This window comes from Erinaceus europaeus, chromosome 12 (genome assembly GCF_950295315.1).
Source record: "Erinaceus europaeus chromosome 12, mEriEur2.1, whole genome shotgun sequence".
NCBI lineage: Eukaryota > Metazoa > Chordata > Mammalia > Eulipotyphla > Erinaceidae > Erinaceus > Erinaceus europaeus.
Window position 1 is genome coordinate 42,989,836 of NC_080173.1, and position 24,844 is coordinate 43,014,679.

A 24,844-nucleotide genomic window follows, 5' to 3' on the forward strand; every position below is an offset into this window, starting at 1 on the left:
CCTGGAACTCCCCCCATTTTTTATTTTTTTATATTTATTTTCCCTTTTGTTGCCCTTTTTATTGTTGTTGTAGTTATTATTATTGTTGTTGGATAGGACAGAGAGAAATGGAGAGAGGAGGGGAAGCAGAGGGGGGGAGAGGAAGATAGACACCTGCAGACCTGCTTCACCACCTGCAAAGCGACTCTCCTGCAGGTGGGGAGTGGGGGGAGGGGGGGGCTCGAAATGGGATCCTTAGGCCAGTCCTTACACTTTGTGCCACCTGCACCTAACCTGCTGCACTATCGCCCAACTCCCACTTACACATTTTTTTAATAATGGCGATGAGTATGCTTTTAAATTTCCTGTAGGCACACTAGTCAGTTTCAAGTCCTGAGAGATTTTGTGTAGTTGGGCATGCAACACTAAGCAATGAAATAATCCAACTTCACTTAATACAATACTATAATAAATTTACAAAACATTGTTCATGAAAGCAACATAGTAAATAGTACTTATGAGTTTATCTATATGCTGTTTAAGAAGAGGCACAACTAAACTATGCTGCTAATAGCTGACATAAATATAAGCAGATCTACTTTTAATAACAAAAAAGTATGAAAGTTTGAATAGTTATTACCACTAGGGCTCAGAGAGAAGGTTATGATAGGAAGTGGGCACACTGGACTATGAATCATATTCATCGTTTACATGAATGTTACTACATGGCTATTTGATTTATAATTATTAAACTGAAAACTTACCACATTTTATGTATAGCTTAGCTCTCAAAATATTTAATAGAGTAAAATAGCAAATGGTAGTGCCAAAGATACACTTCAGAGGTAGAATGTATGCCCAGTATATATGAGGCCCTGGGTTCAATCTTTGGCACAAAAAACAAGAATATTAAATGGTTTCACTTGTAGAACTCACACTTCTGTAGGGGCATGGAGTTCCATGAAATGGTTTTGAAGGAGGAGAAAATGGCAGTTCTTCCAGTGTGGGTGCCACCTAATTTGGTTTTAACAGAGACTTGTGACCTAGAGTGTAGATTTTAGATGATGTTCTTAGATGGTAGAGTATATAGGTGTGTGTGTGTGTGTGTGTGTGTGTGTGTGTGTGTGTGTGTGTGTGTTGAAGAAAGAGAAACATAAAGAAGGATGTGAGAAAATGAGTTTAACACAAAGACAACACCTATATCCAGTGAAGAAGCAATTACAGAAGTCAGAACTTCCACCTTCTGCACCCCAAAAAAAATTTGGTCCATACTCCCAGAGGGATAAAGAATAGGAAAGTTTCCAAGGGAGAGGATGGGACACAAAACTCTATGGTGGGAACTGTATGGAATTATACCCATATTACCTTACAATCTTGTAAATCAATATTAAATCTCTAATAAAAAATAAAAAGCAAAGACAAGACCACCACCCGTAACTTAAATAAGAACTATAGTGTTTACGTAGCACCATTTACCCACTATAGGACTTTGTCCTAACTAGTGAATAATTGTAATTGTTTTGCATTTTGACCCAGAAGGAATTTTTTTGTTTTTCAGAATTCTCAGTGAAAATTATTTGACTGAACTACATACAGATTCATTTGAAGGCCTGCTATCCCTCCAGTATTTGTAAGCTAATTACTCATAATTATTTGACTTTTTAGATATATAGCCTATTTTAAAAATAAGGGGCTCAAATTAGATAACCTCTGGGATTCCTTCTAGCAATAAAATTATAAGTATATTTAGGATTAATTAGACTTAACTACCTCCTATAATGTTTTAATTTTCTCTTCACTTATAAAGGAAAAGCAATGATGAATTATGAGCAGTATAGACATCTATATGAACCTTGTTATGTATCTATTCATATATTTTTTGTGGTTCACAGATCAATTCTAGCCAATAGTATATTTTTAAATGAAAATAAACCAGAACATTGCTCTAATTTTTGCTGTTCTGGGGAGTGGACCTGGGGTGTCATGCATGTAAGTCTATACTCTCCCCATAACCTAAATCTACACTCTAGGTCACAAGTCACTGTTAGGACCAAATTGGGTGGCACCAACACTGGTAGAACTGTCAGGTCTCTAAATGATAAAGTGAAAAAAGGGGGTGGGGGGAGTGGATAACAAAAAAGATGCCAAACAAAACCCTAGAAGTGACTATGCTAGTAGGGAAGTGACATTGCTCTGTAGGAAATTCTAGCTCTACGTATCCTCTAAAACTCAAGAAATTCAGTGTGTTCTTCCATCTCCAGAAATTTAAATAAAGTTTAATGCTGGAGTTAAATTAAAAAATCAAAGAAGATATTTGAATCAAGAAAGACAGATTAAATCTAAAAGGAATCAGTGAAAGCCATTCTCCCATGTACATTCTCATAATAGAGCTTCTCTCACACTGTATGAAATCACCTATTTCCAGTCTCTTGATGCTGTGGTACCTCTCTTTTCATCTCTATTTCTCTATCTAAAAGTTTTAAAACACCTATAGTTGTATATTTTTTAAAGAAAACTATGAAGGTGAAAAAGGTAAGAGTAGGCTTAGAGTGGCTGAAAGGTACAAATAACTATGGTTTGATTTAGGTAAAAACTATTTTTTCAATATTGTAATTCTGACCTGTACTAATTGTTCTTCATAATTAGATACCTAATATTTAATTGAGAAAATATTTTCCTTTTATTTTTTCCTAGAGATTTGTCCTGCAATAAAATACAGTCTATTGAAAGACGTACATTTGAATCACTACCATTTTTGCAGTTTGTGTAAGTTACAAACATAATTTCATTCTTTGAAATTTTTATAAAATTCAACTGTTAATCTTTTTATTATTCATGTTCAGATATGATTAAAATTCTACTAGTATAAAGCTGCTAAAATTACAGGCGATTTTAATTTCTTTTTTTTTTAACCAGTACATTGCTCAGCTCTGGCTTATGGTGATACGGGGAATTAAACCTGAGACATGGGAGCCTCAGGCATGAGAGTCTGCTTGCATAACTCTTATGCTCTCTCCCCCATCCAAGTTGCTAAAACTATATAGCAAATGTTTTTGTCTCTAGCAAAGATTATTCAAGAATTAGCACACATATCAGAGTGAACCATTCTATTAACAGAACAGTGGTTATCAATCAGGATGAGTTTGAATCCAGGTAACATCTGGCAAAATCTTGAGATATTTGTGTATGTTAGAAATTTGCAGATGCTGCTGGCATCTAGAGGGCAGGGGCAATAAGATTGCTTAGCACATTATTTTTAGATCAGTATTTTTGTATCTAATGTACTAAATATATAAAGTATAATTATAAGCAGTTATATTTTACAGTGAGATTTCTCTTAAAGTATGGAGAAAATAGACTACTTTTTATAAAACTTATAAAAAGGAAACACTGACAAAACCATAGGATAAGAGGGGTACAACTCCACACATTTCCCACCACCAGAATTCCACATCCCATCCCCTCCCCTGACAGCTTTCCTATTCTTTACCCCTCTGGGAGTATGGACCCAATGTCATTGTGGGAAGCAAAAGGTTGAAGGTCTGGCTTCTGTAATTGCTTCCCTGCTGAACATGGGTGTTGACAGGTCTATCCATACTCCCAGCCTGTCTCTCTTTCCCTAGTGGGGCAGAGTTCTGGGGAATCGGAGCTCCAGGACACATTGGTGGGGTTGTCTGTCCAGGGAAGTCTGGTTAGCATCATGCCAGCATCTGGAACCTGGTGGCTGAAAAGAGAGTTAACATATAAAGCCAAATAAATTGCTGACTAAACATGAACCTAAAGGCTGGAATAGTGCAGAAGAGTTGGTGGGGTCTCCATTCTGTAGATAGCTAGTAGGCATATTTTAGTTAGATTCCAAAGGGCCTGTGGCTATCCTACTTTTTTTGGCTTTTTTTAATGTTTTTTTTCTTTCCCCTAAGCCTCAAATCTGATATGCAGGTAGATCCAAATTATTGTCTGGGGAGATGATGGAAAAAGGACCAGAAAGCTGGACCAGGGAAAAGGGTAGCTTCCAAATATGGGAACGGTATATAAATATTGTTGTCTGTAAACCCCATCAATCTGATGTGATCTGGGGCCCATATCAGCTTAGGCGCCATTGTGACCTCTGCATCCCTGTAGATCTTAGCGCACATTCTATGGTCATGAGTAGGAACATTCCAAGTTGCCTCAATATTAAGACCCATCTTCCTCAGGTGTAGCATAGAGTATGTTGTCCAGCCTCCCTTCAAAGGATGGAACATTTTCCACTATTGTTGATCCAAGTGGAGGGCAAGGTCTCATGGGGTCCCACAAAGGAGTCTGTTTTGTTGAGATGACTAGTAACAATGGAGAAAGGGATTTATTTGAGGTCTAGGCCCATCATGTCTGTTTGGGAATCTCAGGACTCCCCAAACAGAGCCCTAGCTGATGGCGTGGCCTGATAGTGACTAAAGAGTCATCGTTAAAGTATGCCAGTCTCTTGCCCATATTCAGCTTTTGCAATCCTTGCTTTGATAAGGTTAGCTTTGGAGTGAGTGAGGGAAGTGTAATAGGAAGTAGATGAGGAGGTTATCTATGTCTGAGTAGACACTATTTCATTATGAACTTCATAGTGACTCACTGTAGACTATTGTATACTTTTGCTTTCAGGTATATATTTTGCCCTAATTTATGGATACTTGTGAACCTATGCTCTATCTCATGGGACCAGGTCTATATCTAGGTTTGGAGACTTTGTTAGGAAGTGAATCACCTGGAATGGAATTAGAGAATCCTATGGAAGGAAAGGTCTCACCTGAGTAAATAAGGCTGAAGGGTTGATATTCCACACCTGACGAGAGACTACTTTTCATCACATATAAATTAGAATCAGTGTCAGGGAGCTGGATGGTGGTGCATGCAGTTGAGCACACATAATACTATGAGGAAGAACCCTGGTTTGAGCCCCGCTCCCCACTGCAGGGGGAATGCTTCATCGGAAGTAATGAAGGTTTCTCTCCATTTCTATTGCCTCCTCTCCTCTCAATTTCTCTCTGTCCTATTACGTAAAGTAGAAATTGAAGAAAGGAAGGAAGGAAGGGAGGGAGGGAAAAAAAAGGGAGGGAGGAAGAAATGGAAAGAAGGATGGAAGAATATGTGGCCACCAAGGGCAGTGGATTTGTAGTACTGGCACTGAGCCTGAGAGATAACCCTGATTAGTGGTCTGAAAGAGTATCTTTACTTCTTTGCTTGTCCTTTGTTTATTTTTTAGAAATCTTGGTTGCAATTTAATCACAGAACTGAGCTTTGGAACATTCCAGGCCTGGCATGGAATGCAGTTTTTACACAAAGTGTAAGTGAAATTAATGCTAAGTATAGATATGAACATTATATGTAAAAAGAAATCATATAGTTATTGGCAAGCTGGGTGTAAACCAGAGTGAACTCTAAATGTATTTATTGAGATCAATTCTTTTTTTTTCCTAATGAGGAAACTAAGGTACAAAGAGACCAAGAATTTTATCCCATATATGCCATGTTTTGCATTCCCTCTTACTGCACATTGGCATGAGCAATAAAAAGGCACCAGATAACACCTAAGCAGGCATTGCCATAAGAATCCCAGTGATTGTACTCTGATTTGAGACTAGTCCTTGGAATTCTACTTGTGAATTTGACTTTGATCTGCTCATGTGCAAAGTTCTCAACTGGTTAACCATATGGCCACAAGATAACCTTAACTCTGTGCAAGTTTGTCTGGAGCAGTTGACCATCTACAAAATTCCAACACTGGGGGTAGGGGCAAGCAGAAGAGAGAATATACACTACCATAGACCTGGTAAGAACTAAGTTTTAGCATGAGGATCTCTAGGGAGCAAAAGTTGTGGGTGCTGCTTCAACTATCAACTTCTTTTACATGGTAAAACACAAAGAATCTTGAAAATCGTCCACAAGATATTTCTTTCTCCAGTAAACCAAAGCATTGTTTTCAGAGACTGTATGCCTCTAAAGGGAATTATCTGTGGGCAGTAGGAATCTTTGAAGCATAAAAAGTGCTTGTATTAACTATAGTATAACAATAATCATAAAGCAAATACATTATTGTAACCTAATTCCATTTACTATAATTTCTGATTATTCTTCTGATAAGTGTGGATTTAATTCCTTTTCAGCTCAAAAAATTCTTGGATTTCTCTGTGACATAAACAAGTCATAGTGGGTAGGTTTACTGGTTTGAAGGGTATTTGAGACCCAAGGTAAAAATGATCCTCTCTTAAATCTGATTAGAAAATATTGTCTTACTGTCTAGTTCAGAAATCTAGTTTCTTAGTCCATTTCAGATGAGATGAAGGTGTTAAGGGTGTGTCTTGAGCTGGATTAACAGTTCCTACAGATGCCAATGTGTGCCTGCCTCACTTCTTCCTTCATTAAGTTATTGATGCCTAACTGGAGGAAGCAACACTGAGGTTCAGTTTCTCTTTTGCCAGAGCATACACTATTAGAGCCTCCACCAAGAAATTCACTAACATCAATGTAGTATCTTAAACTCATTCTCTTAACAAAGCACTCCATTACACTAAAAGTTCCTTATATGAATCTGAGTTATACTGTAATTATGTAGGAAACATGAGGGTGGGAGAAATTATGGTATTGCCATTGGTAAGCATTAATGAACTCATTTGAGCATTCACTGAGTGCCATGCCCACTGTGTGTCAGACTGGTGTGCTAAGTGTTGCTAAGTGAATAGGATAGGGATCTTGTCCCTGTGAAACTTTCATACTCGAAGAAGGAAGATGTATATAGATGGGGAAAATATGCAAGAGTCATACTGCTAGCATTTATGTAGCAGGGTGACAAGGTAGGGATGTGACATGGTGAGTTAGAAAAGATTCATAGTGGAGGAAGCATCAACTTGTTAATAATGAGTTTCTCTACTCATCTTAAATGGCAGGAAAAGGTAATGAATCAATAGAAGCCTCGCATGATATGTTGAATTTCTGCAGTGTCTGTTGTGATATCTCTTCTTTCATTTACAATCCAATTTATTTGGGTCTTCTCCATTTTTTGTTTTGTGAGTCTGGCTAAAGGTTTGTCGATTTTGTTCACTCTTTCTAAGCAACAACATTTACTTTCATTAATCTTTTGTATGGTTTTCTTATTTTCAAAGTTATTTATTTATGCCCTCACTTTATTTATTTTTGTCCTTCTGATTCCTTTAGGGTCCCTTTGTTCTTCTTTTAGGTCATTAAGGTGTGCAATCAGGTTGTTTATTTGTGCTTTTTCTTGTTTCCTAAAGTGTGCTTGTATGGCTATGAACTTCCCTCTCAGTACTGCCTTAGCTGTGTCCCAAATATTTTGATAGCTGGTGTCTTCATTTTCATTGAACTCTCGAAACATTTTGATTTCTTGCTTTATTTCCTCTTTGAACCAGTAGTTGTTAAGTAGAATACTGTTGAGCTTCCACATTTTAAGACTATTACTAATCTTTTGTTGATGGTTAAGTGCTAGTTTAATTCCAGTGTGGTCTGAAAAGATGCTTGGGATGATTTCAATGCTCTTGAATTTGCTGATGTTGTCTTTGTGGCCTAACATATGGTCTGTCCTTGAGAATGACCCATGTGGACTTAAGTGGAATATGTATTCCAGTTTCTTGGGGTGAATGATTCTGAAAATGTCCAATAGATCTAGTTTATATATCTCCTCATTTAGTTCCCTCATTTCTTTTTTTTTTTAAAAGATTTTATTTATTTATTAATGAGAAAGATAGGAGGAGAGAGAAAGAGCCAGACATCACTCTGGCACATGTGCTCCCGGGGATCGAATGTAAACCTCATGCTTCAGAGTCCAAAGCCTTATCACTGCGCCACCTCCCGGACCACAGTTCCCTCATTTCTTTATTGATTTTCTGCCTGGATGATCTATCCAGTTGAGAGAGTGGAGTGTTGAAGTCCTCTACTATTATGTGTTGCTGTTAATATATTGCTGTAGCTCTTTCAGTAAATGTTTCATGTATTTAGATGGCTTCTAATTGGGTGCCAAGATATTAATAATTGTTAAGTCCTCTTGATTGACTGATTCTCTGAGCATTAAGGAATGTCTATCCCTATCTTTTTAAATTGAATTTATTTTAAAGTCTATTGTGTCATGTATGAGAATAGCTATTCCTGCCTTTTTTTTGTGGGCCATTGGCTTGTATGGTAGTTTTTCATCCTTTCACCTTGAGTCTGTGTTTGTCTTGTTGAGTTAGGTGGGTTTCCTGTAGATAGCGTATTGTTGTATTGTGTTTTCTGACCCATTTTTCTACTGTGTGCCTTTTAATAAGTGTATTCAGGTCATTGACATTTGTTGATATGATAGATTAAAGATATTTTAACGCCATTATTGTAGGTTTAAAATTTTTTTAATTTATTTTTCTTTTGTTGCCCTTGTTTTTTATTGTTGCTGCTGTTGTTTTTGATGTCATCATTGTTGGATAGGACAGAGAGAAATGGAGAGAGGAAGGGAACACAGCGAGGGGGAGAGAAAGATAGACACCTGCAGACCTGCTTCATTGCCTGTGAAGCGATTCCCCTGCAGGTGGGGAGCCGGGGGCTAGAACCAGGATCCTTAAGCAGGTCCTTGCACTTTGCACCATTATTGTACATTTTGAGAGTGTTCTAATAGATGGCATATTTATGGTTGTCTGACTGTTTATAGGAGACCTTTCAGAACATCTTTCAGGGCAGGCTTGGTGATAGTTGATTCTTTCAACTGTTGTTTGTCTTAAAAGGTTTTTATGCCTCCATCTAGTCTGAATGACAGTCTAGCAGGATACAGTAGTCTTGGTTTGTGTGAAGAAGTCTGCTGCTAATCTTATGAGTTTTCCTCTGTAGGTGACTCTTTGTTTTTCTCTTGCAGCCTTCAGGATCCTTTCTTTATCCTTATTCCTTTCCACTCTAAATATGATGTGTCTTGGTGTCTTTAAGTCTAGGTTAATTCTGTTTGGGACCCTTTGGGCTTCTTGAACCTTTATGTCTTTTATGTTGTCTAGACTCTAGAAGTTCTCAGCTATTATGTCCTGAAGAATGCTTTCTTCCCCTCCCTCTCTTTCTTCCTCTGATAAGCCAATAATGTGTATTTCTTTTGAAGTCATCCCATATGTATCTGTTGTTGTTTTCAGTATCTCTTAATCTCTTTTTGAGATCTCTTATTTCTTTTTTAGTTGTCTCTAGTTGGTCCTCAATCTTGCTAATTCTGTTTTCAGCCTCATTTATTCTATTCTCTGTCCCCTCTGCTGTGTTCTCTAGTTATCTATTTTGTTACCCTGTTCTGATACTGTTTTAGCTTGTTCAGCTAGCTGTGCTGTTAACTAAGCTATTTCAGCTGTCAGCTCTCTAATAACCTTGAGATAATGAGTGTTTTCTTCTAGAGTCTTATTTGTTGTTTCTGCATTTCTGATGACAATTCTTTCAAACTCTTTACTCACTCCTGTGACTATTTCCTTAACTAGCATTTGGATGTTGACCTCATTAATCTCTGCTTCAACATTTGGGGGGCTTTTATCTGGACTTTTGTCATGGTTCATTTCTCCAGTATTTCTTCTTGTTGGTTTAACCATTTTATATGGTATGTTATGAGGTCTCTCTCTCAGTACTTTTCAAATTACTGATCACTCTTGCCTGGATTGACTTGTGTCTAAGTAAGGTACTTAAAGAGTTCACAGTTGTGGAAATTAACAGTTGTTTCAATATTATTTCAATCCCTGAGTTAGAGCACAGAGGCTGTTAAAAGTTTCTTTTGTTCTTTTTCTTCCCTGTAGGCTATGGGAGCCTGAGGGCTTTTAAACTATCAATAGGCTTCTTAGTTTAATCACTCACCCCTAACCAAGAGATAAATCAGGGTGGGGGAGAGATAGCACAGTGGTTATGCAAAGAGACTCTCACACCCCAAGGATCCAAAGCTCTGGGCTCAATTCAGCTTCTCTGCCATGCTGGGCAGCACTGCTGGACCCAGTGAGTTTCTAAACAAGTCCAATTTATAGTCTGTAGGTTGTGAGGCAGTTATTCACCATGTTCTCATCAGGAGAACAATGTGTAAAGGCTCCCACTATGCAGCCCTACTGCTAGGCCACTGAGGTGTAGCTCTTCTCCTGAGTTTCCTGGTCAGTATACTCTTCCTCTCAGATGTCAGCACAGGGCCTCCCCCCTGCTGCTCCAGTCTCTGAGGGCAGGAGCAATGGAGACTCACAGTTGTATTTGGTGAGTCTTAGGGGATTCCTCTCCTCCCTTTAGCAGTCTTTTTGTTGGTAAAACAGACTGGAGGTGATGCCTAAACTGGTAAACTGCCCGACTGTTACCAGCCTCTCAGTCTCTCCTTAGGTTCCTGTCTGTCATGAACCACATGTGTTTGCACTCACCAGTGATTTGGTGAGTTCCTGTAGTCATCCTAGTCCTATCTTATTGTGGTCCCAGGCAATCTCTCAGAAGATAAATTTTATGTTGATGTTCTAGTTAATAAATGAATATGAATTTTCATGGTAGCTTTTGAAAATGCAGATTATTTCAATTTCATCTTTTTTTTAGGGTTCTCAATCGTAATCCTCTGGTTACAGTTGAAGATTCATATCTTTTTAAATTACCAGCACTAAGCTACTTGTAAGTATTATAACATCTTCATGACTCATGAGACAATTTCTTTTTTGCTTTTATCCAAGACTAGGTATTTTGCATCTAAGCTAAAATATAATTATTTTAACTGATGTAAGATTTATTGACAGGGAGTCGGGTAGTAGTGCAGTGGGTTAAGCACACATGGTGCATGGCCCCCTGCAGTGGAGTCACTTCACAGGCAGTAAAGCAAGTCTGCAGGTGTCTATCTTTCTCTCCCTCTCTCTGTCTTCCCCTCCTCTCTCCATTTCTCTCTGTCCTATCTATCAGTGATGACATCAACAACAACATCAATAATAACTTCAACAATAATGAAAAAACAACAAGGGCAACAAAAGTGAAAATAAATATAGAAAAAAAATTTATTGACAAAGAAAAATGTAAGATTGTATATGAGTAAGACAACCAATGTTTAGAACATTGTTGAAGAAAACATATAGACATGAAAATAATGCATACATGTAGAAATATATATATTTCACCAGAGCACTTATTAGCTCTGGCTTATGGTGGTGCAGGGGATTGAACCTGCAACTTTGGAGCCTCAGGCATGAGAGTGTTTTTACATATCAATTATGCTATCCATCCCTTTCCAACAAATATCATTATCCTAAATGATAAATAAAGGCAGGTGCCAGGTAGTGGCATGCCTGGTTGAATGCACATGCTACAATGTGCAAGGATGTGGGTTCAAGACCCTAGTAACCACCTGCAGGGGGAAGCTTTGTGACTGGTGAAGCAATGTTGCAGGTGTCTCTCTGTTTCGCTCCACCTTCCTGCTTGATTTCTGCTTGTCTCTATCCAATAAATAAAAATAAAGGAAGTAGAAAATAATAAAGAGGTATAGATGCAACTAAGATTAAGAAATATAATTTAAAAAAAGAAATATAATGTAAAAGGTCATTTTATGATACAAATAAAATTATTTGTTTTTCTTACTAAGATCTTTCTTATTAGTTGTTTATGGTAAATAAGTTTTTGAGCTGACTTTACAGAGAAACTGTAATTGCAGAAACCACATGTGATTAAGTATTTTTTATGTATAGACTGTCTAGATTTCAATTCATATCATGCCTGTTTGGGCTTTATCCTCTAGAGACTTGGGAACAACAGAAGTGTCACTTGGAACAGTTGAGAACATCCTCACTATGAGTCTTGAACTGGAAAAACTGTAAGTTGATTTTTCTTAAATTTATTTGTACTTAGTTTTTAAAATTTTTTAAATTATTTTCATTTATTGGAAATTTAGAGGGTGATAGGGAGAGAGACAGAGAGAGACCTGCAATACTGCTCTACCACTTGCAAAGTTTTCCCCATACAGGTGGGGCCCAGAGGCTCAAACCTAGGTCCTTGCACATTGTTACATGTGCACTCAACCATATGTTCCACCACTTGGCCTATTTGTATTTTTTTTAAGATTTTTTTTTTATTATTTTGTTATGTCAAGAATTTGTTGTTATTGTTCTCAATGGGGTTTTATTGCTCCAATCTGACTTTTTCAGACAGAAACAGACAAAGAAAGAAGAGATATAGCAACACCAAAGCTTCCTCCAGTATGGTGGCACCAGGGCGAGCACCTGGTTTACTTATTCTGTTCATCCCCACCCCAAACTTTTTTTTTCTAATAGAGACAGAGAGAAACAGAGAGGGAGAGAAAAACAGATACCTGCAGCACTGCTCTATTCCTTGTAAAATTTTTGCCCCTGCTGGTGGAGACTGGAGGCATGAACCTGGGTCCTTGAGCATGGTAACATGTAAACACTACCCAGGTCAGGATTTATTGTTTTTATGGGAGACAGAGAGAGTTGTAAGGAGGAAAAAAGACTAAATCACTACTCACCTTTGGGTTTTGTTGGTGCCATTAATTAAACTTGGGATCTCTGGGGGCTTCAAGCATGCAAATTCTGTGCTGTACCACTAAGTTACTGCCCAGCCCAGTCTAATTTTTAAAGGTCTATTTATTTATTTATTTATTTATTTATTTATTTATTTATTTATTTATTTTTATGAAGGGAATTACTTATTTATAGTTGATAGTAAACACTGTAGTTGGTACATGTGTAAAATTACACAGTTTTCTGCATAACATTCTAACCCCCTGCCTAGGTCCTACTCCACCATCATGCTTCATAACCTGAACCCCCCACCCCTCAAGTCCTTTACTTTTTGGTCCAGTACACCAAACCATATTCAAGCTCTGCTTTGTGTTTTCTCGGCTTCTCTTATTTCTCAACTTTTGAGAAGTTCATCCTTTTTTTTTTTTCTGGTTTATCTCACTTAACATGATTCCTCCAAGCTCCATCCAAGATGGAGTGAAAAAGATAAATTGACCATTTTTATGCCATTGTTATTTATTTTTAGTTAATACAAGTAAAGAATAACTCATTTAAATTTTTTGTTTAAATATTGTTTTGATTTATTTATTGGAGGATTAATGATTTACAGCCGACAGTAAATACAATAGTTTGAACATACATAACATTTCCCAGTTTTCCACATAACAATACAACCCTCACCAGGTTCTTCTCTGACTTCATGTTTCAGGACCTGAACCTCCCACCCCAGAGTCTTTTACTTTGGTGAAATACACCAACTCCAGTCCAAGTTCTGCTTAGTGTTGTCCCTTTTAATCTATTTTTCAACTTCTGCCTATGAGTGAGATCATTCTATATTCATCCTTCTGTTTCTGACTTATCTCACTTAACATAATGCCTTCGAGCTCTATCCAAGATGGGGTGAAGAAGGTGAATTCACCATTTTCAATAGCTAAGTAGTATTCCATTGTGTATATCTACCACAACTTACTCAGCTACTCATCTGTTGTTAGACACCTGGGCTGCTTCCACATTTTGGCTATTACAAACTGTGCTGCTATGAACATAGGTATACACAAATCTTTTTGGATGGGTATATTTAGTTACTTAAGATATATTCCCAGGAGAGGAATTTCAGGGTCATAGAGTAGGTCCATTTCTAGCCTTCTGAGAGTTCTCCAGAAAGCTCTCTAGAGTGACTGGACTAATTTACACTACCACCAGCAATGCAGGAGGGTTCCTTTGTCCCCAGAATCTCTACAACATTAGTTGTTGCTGTCATTTCTGATGAATGACATTCTCACAGGAGTGAAGTGGTATCTCATTGTTGTTTTAATTTACATTTCCCTGGAAATCAATGACTTGGAGCACTTTTCATATGTCTGTTGGCTCTTTCAGTTTCTTCTTTGGTGAATATTCTCTTGATATCTTCTCTCAATTTTGGTATGAGGTAATTTTTTTTTGTTTTTTTTTTGTTACTGAGTTTGGTGAACTCTATATATTTTGGTTTCTAACCAATTTGGTTGATGTATGACATAAAAAGATCTCCCATCTGGATGGTGGTATCTTTTGCTATGCAGAAGCTTTTTGAGTTGATGTAATCCCATTAGTTTATTTTTGTTTCACTCTTTCTTGCAGTTGGATTTTTATCATTGAAGATGCCTATAAAATTTAGATGGAAAATAATGCTGCCAATATTTTCCTTTAAGTATTTGATAGTTTCTGGTCTAACATCCAAGTCCTTGCTCCATTTGAGTTTACTTTTGTGTCTGGTGAAAGGTTTATTTTTATGAGAGAGAGTAAAGAGATAAAGGACTGAACCTGATTTCTTAGGTGTGCCAACCCTGATCTCTACTCTAGAGCTATTTCCCCAGCCCAAGGGACACATTTTCATATGATGAAATTCATTCTTTTAAGTGAATGAATTTTCATTTTACAGCAAGGATGTTTGACAAGTGTTTTATTATGTAACCACAACAATATCAGTATACAGAAAAGTTATTTACTATAAAAAGACATCTTATGCCCATTTATAATTCACCTCCTCCTCACACCCCCAGCATCCACAACTGTCAATCCAATTCTGTCCCTAATAGCCTTGCATTTTCCAGAATGAGTTCTAAACTAAACAACATAGTAGGTATACCCTTTTGTTTTGTTGCACCTACTGGTACTCCATTCTTTTTATTATTATTATTGTTGGCTAGTATTTCAGTTGTATGGATAAACCAGTTTGCTTAAGTTACTTCTCCCCGGGAGTTGGGCGGTAGCGCAGCGGGTTAAGCGCAGGTGGCACAAAGCGCAAGGACTGGGTAAGGACCCTGGTTCAAGCCCCCAGCTCCCCACCTTCAGGGGGGTCACTTCACAAGCGGTGAAGCAGGTCTGCAGGTGTCTATCTTTCTCTCCCCCTCTCTGTCTTCCCCTCCTCTCTCCATTTCTCTCTGTCCTATCCAACAACAATGACATCAGTAATGACTACAACAATAAAACAGCAAGAGCAACAAAAGGGAATAAATAAATAAATATTTAAAAAACATTTTAAAAAGTTACTTTTCCCCCTCCCTTTTTTTCTTTTTTTTTTAATTGGGGAATTGTTTTACATTCAACAGTAAGTACAATAGTTTGTACATGCATAACATTTCCCAGTTTCCCATATAACAATACAACCCCCACTAGGTCCTCTGAATCCTTCTTGGACCTGTATTCCCATGTAAATCTTAAAATAAGCTTTTCAGTTTCACTGACATTTTAACAACATGAACTCTCCTGATATATGAGCCTATTACATATTTTATTTATGTCTTCCTTAATTCCAGCAATATTTTGTAGTTTTCAGTGTATGGGCTTTTTAAATTGTCTTTGTCACATTTATTCCTAAGTGTTTTCTAATTTTAATGCTAGTATAAATAGTACTTACCTTTTCTTGTTTCTGAATATTTGTATATTTCCTACATAATTATGTTATCTGAAAATAAAGATTGTTTTTATTTTTATTCTAAAGACCTTTTATTTCTTTTCTTGCACTCTTGCTTGAGCTAGAACCAGCAATGAGAACTAATTAGCTTCTCCTGATTTTGGGGTGAAGGTGCTTTTTGGTCTTTTATGACGTTGGCTTTTTTTTTAAGACAGTTGTCTTATAAATTGCCTCATAATCTGAATTTCTGTTTCTTTCTTTTAAAAAAATATATCTATTTATTTATTATGGGTTAGAGACAGAGAGAAATTGAGAGAGGAGAGGTAGATAGAGAGGGATCGAGACAGAGATACCTGTAGACCTGCTTCACCAATGATGAAACACCCCCCACCACCACCCCAGAGGCATGAACCTGGATCCTTGTGCACTTTGATGTGAGCACTTAACCAGGCATACCACCAGCTGGACTCCAATTTTGCTGTTTCCTCATGATTAGGCTCAGGGTAGACATTTTAAGAATAATGCTACATAGGCAGTATGTTCTTCCCATTGCATCACTTCAAGAGACCCATAATGCTAAATTTGATTACAATAACAAGGTATTGTTATCGGGGGAGTTGGGCGGTAGTGCAGCCGGTTAAGCGCACTTGGCGCAAAGCGCAAGGACCCACGTAAGGATCCCAGTTCAAGACCCAACTCCCCAGGGTATTCGCTTCACAAGCGGTGAAGCCTGTCTGCAGGTGTCTTTCTCTCCCCCTCTCTGTCTTCCCCTCCTCTCTCCATTTCTCTCTGTCCTATCTAACAACGACGACATCAACAACAATAATAAGTACAACAATTTAAAAAAGGGAAAATAAATAATTTTTTAAAAGACTGTCTTTTAAAAGAAAAAAGATATTGTTATTGGATAGATACATAGAGAAATTGAGTGGGGAGGGGAAGATAGTATCTTCTAGATGTCTCCATTATAAAGTTATTTCTTCCCTTGGTAATTAATAACTAATCTGTGAGGTGATATTTTGGGGTCAGTGAATAACCTACTCTCAACTTTTTCCTCAACTGTGCAACCATGAAAATCATTGTCTGAACTGATATTTACATTGGTACTTACAAAGTATACTTTCCCCATTTTGTCATTTCTTCTACATTTATTTATTTATTAGCTGGCATTAGGTGGGGGAGACAGCATAATAGCCATGCAAAGAGACTCTTGCCTGAGGCTCCAAAAATCCCAAATTCAATCCCCTGTACCACCATAAAACAGAGCTGAGCAGTGCTCTGGTAGAGCCAAGCAAATAAAAAAAAAAAAAGCAAAACAAAACCAGAAAAAATCCCCATATTAGCTGGCATTATTATAAAGAAAAGCTCCTCCTCTTTTGTTTTTGAGTATAATGAAATCATGGTTCCTTCTTTAAGTTAATTATGTTATACCCTTTTATCATTATTATTATTTTCAATGTTCACATGGTCCAGATTTCACAAATAGTGATCTTTATTATTGTTTAACCATGCAGTGTTAGCTAAACCAAACTTTAAAAATATATATATATATATATATTTATTTTCCTTTTTGTTGCCCTTATTTAAAAAATTTTTTTTTAATTTAAGAAAGGAGACATTAACAAAACCATAGGATAGGAGGGGTACAACTCCACACAATTTCCATCATCCGATCTCCATATCCCATCCCCTCCCCTGATAGCTTTCCCATTCTCTATCCCTCTGGGAGTATAAACCCAGGGTTGTTGTGGGTTGCAGAAGGTGGAGGGTCTGGCTTCTGTAATTGCTTCCCTGCTGAACATGGGCATTGACTGGTCGATCCATTCTCCCAGTCTGCCTCTCTCTTTCCCTAGTAGGGTGGATCTCTGGGGAAGCAGAGCTCCAGGACACATTGGTGGGGTCGTCTGCCCAGGGAAGTCTGGTGGGCATCATACTGGCATCTGGAACCTGGTGGCTGAAAAGAGAGTTTAACATACAAAGCCAAACAAATTGTTGAACAATTATGGACCTAAAGGCTGACATAGTGCAGATGAAGTGTTGGGGGGTACTCACTGCAGACTGTAGTGTACTTCTGCTTTCAGGTATATATTTTGCCCTAGTTTATGGATATGTGTGAACATATGCTCTATCTCATGGGACCTGGTCTATATTTAGGTTTTGGGACTTTGTTAGGAAGTGGACCGCCTGGAGTGGAATTAGAGAATACTATGAAAGGAAAGGTCTCACACGAGTAATGAAGCTTAAGGGTTGTCATTCCATACCTGAAGTCTCTGGACACAGTCTGAAGTGAAGCATGCTGGGGTGGCACTCGTTGCACTGATTAGGTTGTGATTGGCGGATACAATATTATTTGATATGAACTGAGAGAAGCATGCAGGAAAGTCCGCCCCATCCTAAGGTTCCAAGACTGGGGGAAATATAGGCTCTATAGTGGAAATGTGAGGTTCCTGCTGTCTTAGGGTTCAAGAAGACAATGGATAGTTATTGTTATCATCACATTATTTGATAATTGGGTTAACTTTGAAAAGTCCCTTTGTTAGTGTTTGCTGTATAATACCCAACATCTTGTATACAGCTTTTTCCCCCCCTCTATTTTCTAACCCAAATTGAGCTATATTCACCTCCTTGGTGTCATGGTTAGAACCCCTTGTTCCCCATCCTGCTGAATGCCAGGAAACCTACCCTTTCCATCAGTTGTTGTCAGAGCTTATGCCAGCAGCTGCTTCCAAGTCGCCATCCACCCTGGTTGTTTTTTATTGTTGTTGTAGTTATTATTGTTGTTGTTATTGATGTCATCATTGTTAAATAGGACAGAGAGAAATAGAGAGAGGAGGGGAAGACAGAGAGGGGGAGAGAAAGACACCTGCCAACCTGCTTCACCGCCTGTGAAGCGACTCCCCTGCAGGTGGGCCGCCGGGGACTTGAACCTGGATCCTTAAGCCAGTCCTTGCACTTCACGCCATGTGCACTTAACTACTGACTCCCCTAAACTTTTTTTTATGCCTTCAGCAATTTCTAATGTATTTATAATTTCTAATATATCAGAATTGAGGAAGGGACTCTAGAAGTTTGGGACATACTCAGTGTACTATCAACCCAAAGTAAGTCTTTTTTTTTTTTTTTTACTTACTTATTTGTTATTGGATAGATATAGAAATTGAGAGGGAGGGGAAGATACAGAGGGAAAGAGACAGAGAGCAGAGAGCCACCTGCTGCCCTGCTTCACCTTTCATGAAGCTTTCCCCCTGCAGGTGAGGGCCAGGGGCTTTGAACTTGGGCCCTTGCACACTGTAATGTGTGTGCTTAGTCAGGTGTGCCACCACCTGGACCCTCAGTAAATCTTTTGAGTTAGGGGGAAGATACTTGTGGATTAAAGGCAATTTGAATTCCTATGGTCTTTGTTTGAGATGTGTTATATACCCACTGCTATCATTACCTTTATGTTGGGTACCATCATGTCCTCTATATATGTTTACAATATTGAAGAACTGTAATTGGCCAGCTGTCCCTGTTCAACTATCAGGCTATAAACACTAAGAACAATTTGCACAGTGTTACAGCAGCCTTGACTTGTTTCTTAGAGCTACTTAAGTATCTCTTTTACCACTAATTGATTCCTCTATGTTTCTGTTTATAGAATCCTACCATATCATCTGACTTGCTGCCTTTGCCAAGTTAAAAATAATATAGAGGTTGTCTGTAAGACAGTCAAGATGCATTGTGACATTGACTGTATAACAAACACTACACATTGTAGTAAGTCTGAATTACCTAGTGATAAATTATTATTTTGTCTTAGTTGTTATGTTAAATCAGTCATGATACATTTTAATTAGTGATGTAATTGCATTATTTGTTTTCACCCATTTAAATTTCAACTTTCTAAGAATTATTCCTTTGTTAAAAGCTAGATTCTCAATTCATTATTGCCTTAATAACTAAGGCAATAATAACTAATTCACTTGTTTAAAGGAACAATAGAGAAGGCTGGGCGGTAGCGCAGTGGGTTAAGTGCACATGGTGCAAAGTGCAAGGACTGGCATAAGGATCCTGGTTTGATCCCCTGTCTCTCTACTTTTAGGGGGGTTGCTTCATAAGCAGTGAATTAGGTCTGCAAGTGTCTGTCTTTCTCTCCCCCTCTCTATCTTCCCCTCCTCTCTCTATTTCTCTCTGTCCTATCCAAAAACAATAATAACGACAACGATAAACAACAAGGGCAACAAAAGGGGAGGGGAAGCCTCCAGGAGCAGTGAATTCGTAGTGCAGGCACCAAGCCCCAGCAATAATCATGGCGATAAAAAAAAAAGAAGAATAGAAGGAATGGAAATAAAAGGGAATTAATATTAATATTAATATTAATTAACATATTGTGTACCTTGTTCTGTATTTGGTACATTGGTGTTTAATTATATAGTGCATCAAAGTTTGTAAACTGATTATCATATATATTAGGTCTTGAGTAACTTTTGCCTTATAGGGCAGATATAGATACATTTTTTATAAACAAATTATCTTTTTTAAAAATATTTTATTTATTAATGAGAAAGGAGGAGAGAGAGAAAGAACCAGACATCACTCTGGTACATGTGCTGATGGGGATTGAACTCATAACCTCATACTTGAGAGTCCAAAGCTTTATCCACTGCGCCATCTTCCAAACCACTATAGATAATTTTTTATTTATTATGTTTGTTTTAAAATTTTGTAAGTCTAAGTAGTACTATCTTATTAGAGTTTTATTTGCTTCTTAAAATTTTCTTCTTGGTTACCCAGGAGATTGTATACTTCTCTGTATTTTTACAAATTCAGCTCTAGGCCCCTCTCAAAGACACATGATCAGACATCACATGGTTTACTGTATACTTAACATGAAAACAGATATTCAGGGAGACACAGTTATTCCTGACCCTAAGACTAGAAAGCAGACTTTCTGCATAATGAGCAATATCACTTATGTGGTAAGTTCACAGGAGGCTTCTTTTATAGATCATAACATGAGGGTTTCTGATTCTACAAATAGAAGCAGCTAACTGAGCCTCTTTTTGTTTGTTTATTTGTTTGTTTTTGATCATCACTTGGGCTTCACTGTTCCAGATCGTTTTCTTTCTTGGTTTTTTTTTTTTTTCAAATGAAAAGACAGAAGCAGAGATACTGAGAAAGAGAAAGAAATCAGATCACCATCAGTACAGTGAGAGATAGGCTGAACCAGGGCCGTGTGTGTTCAAAGCAAGCACACAACCCAACTGAATTATCTTGCCAGTCTTGAGCCTTCTAATAACCATGGCTTTGCAATAGCACTAGGCAATTAAACCTTGGAACCAAGAAAATAAACCTAGATACAGAGGCCATATTTCATGCTATGGTATATTCTGAATAAACAACCACTTTCTTTTTTTCTTTTTACATTTTATTTTGTGGGGAAAATAGTGGTTTATAAGATTATAAAATTGCAGGGTACTGTTTCATATAGCACCTCCCAACCACAGTTCTGTATACCCACCTTGCCAATAATCACTATAAGCCTACAAAGTCTTACAGTTTAATAAATACTTTTCCTCTTTTGTTGTTGCCAGCTACTGGGGTTTTGTTTTTCAGGCATATAAGTTGTAAACTTAATTTTTTTTTTTACTTATAAAAAGGAAACACTGACAGAAACCATAGGATAAGATGGGCACAACTGCACATAATTCCCACCATCAGAACTCCGTATGCCATCCACTCCCCTGATAGCTTCCCTATTCTTTATCCCTCTGGGAGCATGGACCCAAAGTCATTATGGGGTACAGAAGGTGGAAAGTCTGGCTTCTGTAATTGCTTCCCTACTGAACATGGGTGTTGACAGGTCAATCCATACTTCCAGCTTGTCTCTCTCTTTCCCTAGTAGGGCAAGGCTCTGGGGAAGCGGGTCTCCAATGTGCCAGCTACTGGTTTTAAACTGCATACTTTCGTTCTCTCTACTCAAAATTTAGTTAATAACTAATTGATTTGACTGGGAAATATGGCTCACCAAAAATCTATTTCATCACTGTTTCATTATCAAGTTTCTTCTATTTTGACAGATGGAGAAATACCCACAGTGAATACGGAAGGGTCATTTATGAAGGTATTGCAAGCTCGGAAGAAGAGCACAAGCACTGAGCTGACTATTGAACCAGAGAAGGCATCCACTTACAAAAATGACGTTGTCAACTTACCAATCTTTATAAATGAGCAGCTGGATTTCAATGATGAAAATGATGTTATCAGCGCACTAAATTATATATTGCCTTATTTCTCAGAGGGAAATCTGGAAGATGTAGAATCAATATTACTACCATTCATTAAACTTCTTTTTTCAAATACACAACATGGAGATAGTCCCCTGGATCATTTGAAAGACAGTGCAGTGGACATTTCTCCTAAGCCTGCACTCAGCAATTCAATTTACAAAAATAAACTTAAGAAACTGTATTTTCTGGAAAATCTGTTAGATGCAGAAATTCAAGAAAAAATTAATGAAATTAAAAAGAAAGAAAAAACTGCCATGCTTATAAATTCTGATAACTTAGTTCCCAAATTTAAACGCCAGATCATTCAAAAGGAATTAGAGACTGCCCAACAATCAAAAAACAGAATAGGAAATGTAAGTGCAAAGAAAAAGCTACGGAGAGAGAAAATAGCCTTCAAAGGTCCAAAGGGTATAGAGGAAAGACACTCCAAAGGACTGAGTGATGATCAGAGCAGCAAGAGGAAACAGAATACTCAACCACTTGTTGAAAATACTGCCCAAGAAACTAGGCTTGGAGAGGCAACCCCTAAAGAGCGTGAACAGTTTCACAAAGAAGGGAAGCCCAGGAAATTAGTGGAAAAGACCAACACACAACCTTCATTAACAAATGAGGAGCAACACATAATGGGCAGGCCATCTGCTTCCCCTGCTCCCAAACCCCTACCTGGGGATAAAAATAAATCAAAAGACTTAAGCTACACTATTTTTATTTTAGAAGATGCAAAAGCTAGAGTGAAAGATATGGAAGCTTCTGAAGAAGCTTCACGTGCCAGAATAAATCGTGTCTTTCATGAAATTCCCTCTCCCCTGCTCGGCAGAACACCCCAAGTCAAAAAGTATCAGCAGTTCAGAAAGAAAACGAAATTGAAAAAACTGCTTGAAAAGAGGCTTCCGTCTTCTGCGATGAGGAGTCTCATAAATCCACCTTCTCAAGAGGCATTTTCATCCTCAAGAGAACTAGCTGAGGAGAATCCTCTCGCAGGCTCTTCTACTCTTTTTGACCATTCTGTGGGAGATAAAGCTATAGCAAAAACTACTTCCCCAAATATTTTTGAAGCAAATAGTTCTCCAGGAAGCACGACTATGCCAGATGAAACTATCCCTACAATCTTTACGACTCCTCGCACTGCAGATTCTTCTGTGACTGCAGACAACTTCATACCAGCCATTGCACATACCAGCGAAACACAGTGGGAATACCACAGTGAGGACTCTGACTTCTTACTCCCCAAGCCCTTGGACTCCACTTTCCCACCACTGTCATCCGCAGGTGAGCAATTTGAAATTCAACTAAACCAGCAGCTGCGCTCTCTCATCCCCAACAATGACGTAAGGAAGCTCATTGCTCATGTTATCCGGACTTTGAAAATGGACTGCTCTCAGAGCCAAGTGCAATTGGCTTGCGCCAAGCTCATCTCCAGAACAGGCCTCCTGATGAAGCTTCTTAGTGAGCAGCAGGAAGTCAAGGTGTCCAAGGCAGATTGGGATACGGACCAATGGAAAAATGAGAACTACATCAATGAAAGCACAGAAGCCCAGAGTGAACGGAAAGAGCAGGAAGCAAGTGAGGTGAGCATAACTCACAAAACAGAGGGGTTGGACTCCTTGTCAGTTTAGGTCCTGCCATTATTAGCCTATTTACCATTTGCCTGTGAAGATACTCACAGGTGGCACTTGTGCTTTCTGTGTTTACCCTGAGACAGTTCATGGTTTACAGACCTATTTTTTTTAATTACTTTATTTATTTAAAAAAAGAGACATTAACAAAACCATAGGATAGGAGGGGTACAACTCTACACAATTCCAACCACCAGATCTCCATATCCCATCCCATCCCCTGATACCTTTCCCATTCTCTATCCTTCCGGGAGTATGGACCCAAGGTAATTGTGGGTTGCAGAAGTTGGAAGGTCTGGCTTCTGTAATTGCTTCCCCACAGAACACAGGCATTGACTGGTCAATCCATACTCCCGGTCTGCCTCTCTCTTTCCCTAGTAGTGTGGGTCTCAGGAGAAGGAGAGCTCCAGGACACATTGGTGTGTTTGTCTGTCCAGGGAAGTCTGGTCGGCATCATGGTAGCATCTTGAACCTGGTGGCTGAAAAGAGAGTTTAACATACAAAGCCAAACAAATTGTTGAACAATTATGGACCTAAAGGCTGACATAGTTCAGATGAAGTGTTGGGGGGTACTCACTGCAAACTCTAGTGTACTTCTGCTTTCAGGTATATATTTTGCCCTAATTTATGGATATGTGTGAACATATGCTCTATCTCATGGGACCTGGTCTATATCTAGGTTTTGGAACTTTGTTAGGAAGTGAACCACCTGGAGTGGAATTAGAGAATACTATGAAAGGAAAGGTCTCCCATGAGTAATGAAGCTTAAGGGTTGTCATTCCACACCTGAAGTCTCTGGGCACAGTCTGAAGTGAAGCATGCTGGGGTGGCACTCATTGCCTTGTAGAGGCCTAATTTTACCCCCAGCATTTCCATGTTCAAAATACAGTGATTCTCAATTGTTGAAAATGTCAGATCTTAGAAAACGTATTCCTTTGCATGATGTTAACACGATTCTCAAATGGGTTTTAGTTGAAGTTTCATATGATGATGCATTTCATTAAATTAGATGATTCCAGTTATATTTTATTTCCACACTGAAAATTGATTTAAAAATATTTATGTAAAGTTAACTGAACACGGGAGTCGGGTGGTAGCGCTGCAGGTTAAGCTCAGGTGGCATGAAACACAAGGACCGGAAGAAGGATCCCGGTTCAAGCCCCCGGCTCCCCACCTGCTGGGAAGCAGGTCTGCAGGTGTCTGTCTTTCTCTCCCCGTCTCTGTCGTCACCTCCTCTCTCCATTTCTCTCTGTCCTATCCAACAATGACTACAACAATAAAACAACAAGGGAAACAAAAGGAAATAAATAAATAAATAAATATGTTTTAAAAATTAAATTAACGGGAGTCATGTGGTAGCACAGCAGTTTAAGCACACATGGCATAAAGCACAAGGACTGGTTAGGATCCTGGTTCAAGCCCCCAGCTCCCCACCTGCAGGGGAGTGCCTTCACAGGCAGTAAAGCAGGTCTGCAGGTGTCTCTCTGTCTCTTCCTTTCTATCTCCCCCTTCTCTCTCAATTTCTCTCTGTCTCTATCCAATAACAAACAAAACAAAACAAAATTAAATGAATGCTGGTATTCAAGTGCACTTTACAAAAAAATCAAAACAGAAGGGTTAAAGCACTCCATCAGGAAGACCATA

The 24,844-nt window shown here is 38.3% G+C and overlaps 1 protein-coding gene across 1 annotated transcript in view; it reads left to right on the forward strand.

Moving 5' to 3' along the window:
* The window catches only part of LOC103119405 (leucine-rich repeat-containing protein 37A-like), a 52,141-nt gene that overhangs the window by 20,104 nt on the left and 7,193 nt on the right, over positions 1 to 24,844 (forward strand). The window contains exons 3-9 of the mRNA XM_060202495.1: positions 1,538 to 1,609; positions 2,674 to 2,745; positions 5,213 to 5,293; positions 10,504 to 10,575; positions 11,684 to 11,758; positions 18,953 to 19,071; positions 21,375 to 23,152. Coding sequence (XP_060058478.1) covers positions 1,538 to 1,609; positions 2,674 to 2,745; positions 5,213 to 5,293; positions 10,504 to 10,575; positions 11,684 to 11,758; positions 18,953 to 19,071; positions 21,375 to 23,152 — 2,269 coding nt within the window. The remainder of the gene's footprint in view (positions 1 to 1,537; positions 1,610 to 2,673; positions 2,746 to 5,212; positions 5,294 to 10,503; positions 10,576 to 11,683; positions 11,759 to 18,952; positions 19,072 to 21,374; positions 23,153 to 24,844) is intronic.